At 49.9% G+C, this 4797-nt stretch overlaps 1 protein-coding gene across 1 annotated transcript; it reads left to right on the forward strand.

Annotated features, from left to right (window-relative positions):
- Positions 1-3642: 3642 nt before the first annotated feature.
- LOC112452254 lies at positions 3643-4575 on the forward strand. The gene has a single exon (XM_025012372.1). It carries the CDS (start codon positions 3643-3645, stop codon positions 4573-4575), a length of 933 nt encoding a protein of 310 aa, XP_024868140.1.
- Positions 4576-4797: the final 222 nt, after the last annotated feature.

Raw genomic sequence — 4797 nt, forward strand, 5'->3', positions numbered from 1 at the left:
TGTGTGTGTGTTGCTCCGCTGAGCCGCAGTGTACGTGTGCCGGGTTGAGGCGCGGTCGAACAGAGACGGACTCGCGGACAGGCGCGGAGGCGCGGTTGCCTGACGGATTCGCGGGCAAGTACGGAGGCACGGTTGTCTTGCGGATTCGCGGGCAAGCACGGAGGCACGGTTGCCTTGCGGATTCGCGGGCAGGTACATAGGTCGGTCAGGAGCTCAGTCGGGAGCGCCCAACTGAGCGGCCCGTACACCGGGAGCGCCCGGCTTGAAGACGGGAGCGCCCGTCTTCCGTACGGCGGAGGGGGTCGGGAGCGCCCGACCCAGAGGCAGGAAAGGGCAGGTAATACCAACCGGGAGCACCCAGCTGGGGAGGCCCGTACCCTGGGAGCGCCCAGAGGAGAACGGGAGCACCCGTTCTCTGTACGGAGGAAGTCGTTGGGAGCGCCCAACGTGGTGAAGCGGTCTCGGAGAGAAGTCGTGTCGGGAACAGGAGTCGGACAAGACTGGTGACTCGAGTCCGAGTCGGCTCGAGTCCCCTATTTATACCCCGAGTGCGGGCGGTGGGGGCTGTCCCACTGCTGGGGCTGCCCCACCGCTCGGCCGCCCCACCGCTCGGGCACAGGAGCGCACGCTGAACATGTGCTTGGTGGCCGCCAGGGCCGTAGCGCTAGTGACGAATACGCGTATCGTCACAATATTGTTTGGCGCTCGCCTTTGTAAATAGTTTCGTAAGTATTAGTAGTAGTATTAGCATTAGGATTAGATTATCGGTGCATTACCATATTTCGGTGACTCGCGCGAAACGCGGGCAGATCGCTCAGATCTCAGATCGATATCGATATTTCCGCGACTAACCAATCGGTGCTGCCCTCGCACACCCTACGAGGGCACCCGCCGAAAAGGACAAACTTCTCGCTCGCGGCACATTACAGGACCGCGAGCACTCACTCACCGTCAAGACGTCGTAAGACACTCATCGCTAAACGGTCTCGGGGTGCACTCTCCCTCGTGCACGCTCGAACCTACGGAAGGCTGACTTCGAGAGTGCGATCTCGCCTGCCTTGCTGCCTTGCCGCTCCGCTTGCTTGTTCTGCTTGCTTCTGCCTGCCTGCTTGCTCTGTCTAGCCCGCTTGCTGCATGTGCCTGCCTAAGGACGGACGAATCCTTCCACGTGACGACGGCCAACCAAAAGGTGAGTCGTTTAACTAATTCGCTTATTTTGCTTAATTTTGCGTCGAGGAGACGACACACACCTCCTCTGGTCCTTCGAACAATCAGAACTTTTGCAAATCCGGGAACGGTCTTACAACTCCCCGAGCATTGGTCCTTCGAGCCGAATTGTCGCGTTAGTGTCTACTGCCGACCTTTCGTTCGTTTGCTAATATTCGCTTAATAGCTTAATCGCGTAATTGCATTAACGATTAATCGGTGTTCGTAATCATACGCCACGATATCTCTCGATCGCAAGACTCGCTTCGCGATGAGAATACACGCGCGGAATCTCGTTGAACGCCATTGTCGTTAATCGCTCTTGTCGTTAATTGCCTCTTAGTCGGAAATAATTAGTAATATAGTAACCGAAGTATTCAGATCTAGAATATTCTCGGACAAGCCATACGTTTCGCATCGCTGTCGGCGGCCTTGGCGTTTGGTCACGAGCCGGCCGCGTGTACACGTTTTTTTTCTACATAGACTCGCGCTCAATAATAACGCGTTACAATATTTCTCGTCGTTGCTGGGTCCGCTTTTGGCACGACTTGAAATACATATTATTCCGATCGTTGGAATTCTCGAGAAAACATTTGCCATCGATCGAGACTATTGTTTGTCGGCACTGGTTCCCGGTATAAAATATCTCAGCACTCTGACGTTCTTCCAAGTTGATTATTTGCAATTATAATCGAGTCAAAAGAAGTTGTCGTAATTAATGCTTGTGTCGTATATGCTGCTCGTGCCGTAACACCGCGCGCAACACATTCTGATCTAATCGTAACGCCATAGATATTGGAGTGCATTTCTCGCCGCAACCGGGTACCGTACCAATCTAATTGACAATTTTGATTATTGTTACAACTATTTTCTTATTTTGTACATCCTCTGCAACCATCCTTGATAGTTATCCTGGGTTTGATTCTGATTTCCTTGCGTTCACGTCGCACTATTCTTGCGTCTATCAAGTCGTCATTTCGGTATCGCGCATTATATTGTATCATAGTTGAAGAATATTCTCTCGTGAATATTCCAGCGAGCCTTTGCGTAGGAATTCGAACCAGGCCATCCGTTACTCGTCATCTTGGCGAGTGGAACGGTTGTTTTGTTTTTCTGGCATTCTTAACTCGAAGCCTATTGTTCTCCGGTATTTGTCGATAGTTTCGGGTGGAGTTGAGTTGTCGATCATTACTTCGAGCTCACGTAAACCCTTAATTGAGCGCGTGTTCCACTTTCCGATTATCATGAGCCGAGGTCACATAACTAAACGCGAGTTGTGTATACAGCGGATGAGGGAGATTCATGAGCTGTCGATGCTCACCGCGGACAATGTCACACAGAGGCCGAATTTCTTCGTTAGATATCCTACCGTGACTAGGTTGATCGATGACTTTGAGACAGCCCACCTCAAGATAATCCAAAACGCCTCAGACAATCTTCACCGCTGAGGACGCGATGCGCTTCGGGGTAATCGGGCATTATGAGAAATTTGTGGGCGCCGACCGAACGACCTCCGCATCCGCTCAGGCTCCGGTCTAAACGTCGTCTATCCGATTGCCCAAAATCTCACTTCCGCAATTCTCGGGAGATCTCGCGCTTGGCCCTAGTTCATCGCGTTATTCAACATTTCCATTCATGAGAACCGGAGTATCTCCTCCATGAAAAAATACCAATATCTGATGGCCTCATTGAAAGGAGAAACGCTTAATGTCGTTAAGAACTTCCCCCTTTCCGCCGATAACTACGCGATAGACTACTATGTGGATTTAATGCTGAACACCAAGCCGTTGAAATCGGAGTCGGCCGCCTCCCTGCGCACACTGTTAGACACATTTACCGAAAATACGCGGGCATTGAACCTGTTGGGGTTTCCTACGGACTCTTGGGACTACCTACTTCTCAAATTCTTGCTGGGAAAATTTGGGAAAACTTTCTCATTCGCTTCGCGAGAAGTTCGAATCCGAGCACCAGGCGGAGGAGATATCTTATAAGTAAACGCAGCTTACTAAATTCCTCTCAAATCATTGCCGGGTCCTCACGTCCGTTTCAAGCCTCTCAAGCACTTCGCAATTGCATACGTCTTCGCAGAAAAATTCCGCGTTAATCTCGTCGTTCGTGACTTATACAACAGACTGTTCTGTCTGTAAAGAGCAACATTACATATCTAAATGTTCTCGGTCTCTCCAACTTACGCCGAAGGAGAGACTTTCTACCGCTCGCGATTTGAAATAATGTTTCAACTGTCTTCGCTCGGGACATGGCTTGAAGAATTGTCCTTCCGCGTGGACATGTCGATCCTGCGGAATGAAGCACCATACGCTCTTGCATTTCGAGTAGAGCTCTAGTTCTTTTCCTACGACCGGACCGGTAACCGCGACTCCTGCCGCCCAGGATACCACGACTGTTCTTAAACCGGAAGATAAACCGCTCGTGATGATGACTAGTCTCGCCAATAGCGTCGTACTATTGTCGAACGTCCGAACAGAGATGATAAATTCACACGGCAACGCGTTCCCTGTATGCGTATTGTTAGATAGCGCGAGCCAGGCCAATTCTGTTACTGAAGGCTGCCTCCGGAAAGGCGGCTTTTGTCGGACCAAGCACAGTGCTACGGTATTCGAGTTGAACGAAACTAAGGCCGCCACCACGAAGGGCCTTACGTCGTTCGTAATTCGTGTACGCGGTTACGACGATATTCGTTTTCCAATCGAGGCCACGGTTCTTCCGCGCATTACATCGCCGTTGCTTAATAGTAAGGTTGCAGTCCAATCGTGGAATCACTTAAAGGGATTGTCGCTCGCGGATCCCGAGTATTATTTACCCGGCAATATTGACATTTTACTGGGAGCAGAATCGTTTGTCTCAGTCTTACGCGATGGTCGTCGTAAAGGAGGGGATAAAGAACCGGACGCTTTCAACACAGTATTTAGCTGGGTCTTAACGGGCGCGGTATCTCCGTCGTTACAAGTAGCACCCCTGCACTCGTTCGTTACCACTCTCGAGTCGATCAAGACCGCAGTGGGTCAATTTTGGCAATTGGAAGAAGTACCAGAACACATTTCTTGTTCGGAAGAAGATCGTCGATGTAAGGAGATCTTCGCAAAGACCACTTATCGTGACCACTTGGGTGGCTTCGTAGTTTCGTACCCCTTTGCGTCAAATCCTCCTACATTCGTCGACTCGCGTTCTATAGCTGTTAGTCGTCTCCGCGTGCTCGAGCGCCGATTCAAATCAAATCCCGAATTTAGAATTAGTTACAATAATTTCATGCAAGACTATCTCGATAGCGGTCATATGGAATTAATTAGTGATCCATTTTTGTCGGATGGTTACATTTATTATTTGAATGATGAGAAGTCAGGGCAGTAGAGTCAGACGCAGATTATTGTGCGTAAAATCAGTAGTAGATTTATTAATCTTCTTCAATACATTATTCCGAGAAAAATCCGGACGTTTTGGTTCTGTTTCGAACCATCTTCAGCAGTAACGAAAAATTTCTGTCACACGCCTTTCACGCCACGAGCGAGTTAACAGATTAGGATGTCAGAACTCATCAGAAATCATTTTTCACCGTTGCTTGTCGCGGCGACA

The sequence above is a fragment of the Temnothorax curvispinosus genome, unplaced genomic scaffold (assembly GCF_003070985.1).
Source record: "Temnothorax curvispinosus isolate PA1 unplaced genomic scaffold, ASM307098v1 QBEX01003136.1, whole genome shotgun sequence".
In the NCBI taxonomy this organism is placed as follows: Eukaryota; Metazoa; Arthropoda; class Insecta; order Hymenoptera; family Formicidae; genus Temnothorax; species Temnothorax curvispinosus.

Excerpts from the sequence above, each read along its gene's own strand:
- LOC112452254 (XM_025012372.1), top strand. The coding sequence starts at position 3,643 with ATGACTAGTCTCGCCAATAGCGTCGTACTATTGTCGAACGTCCGAACA.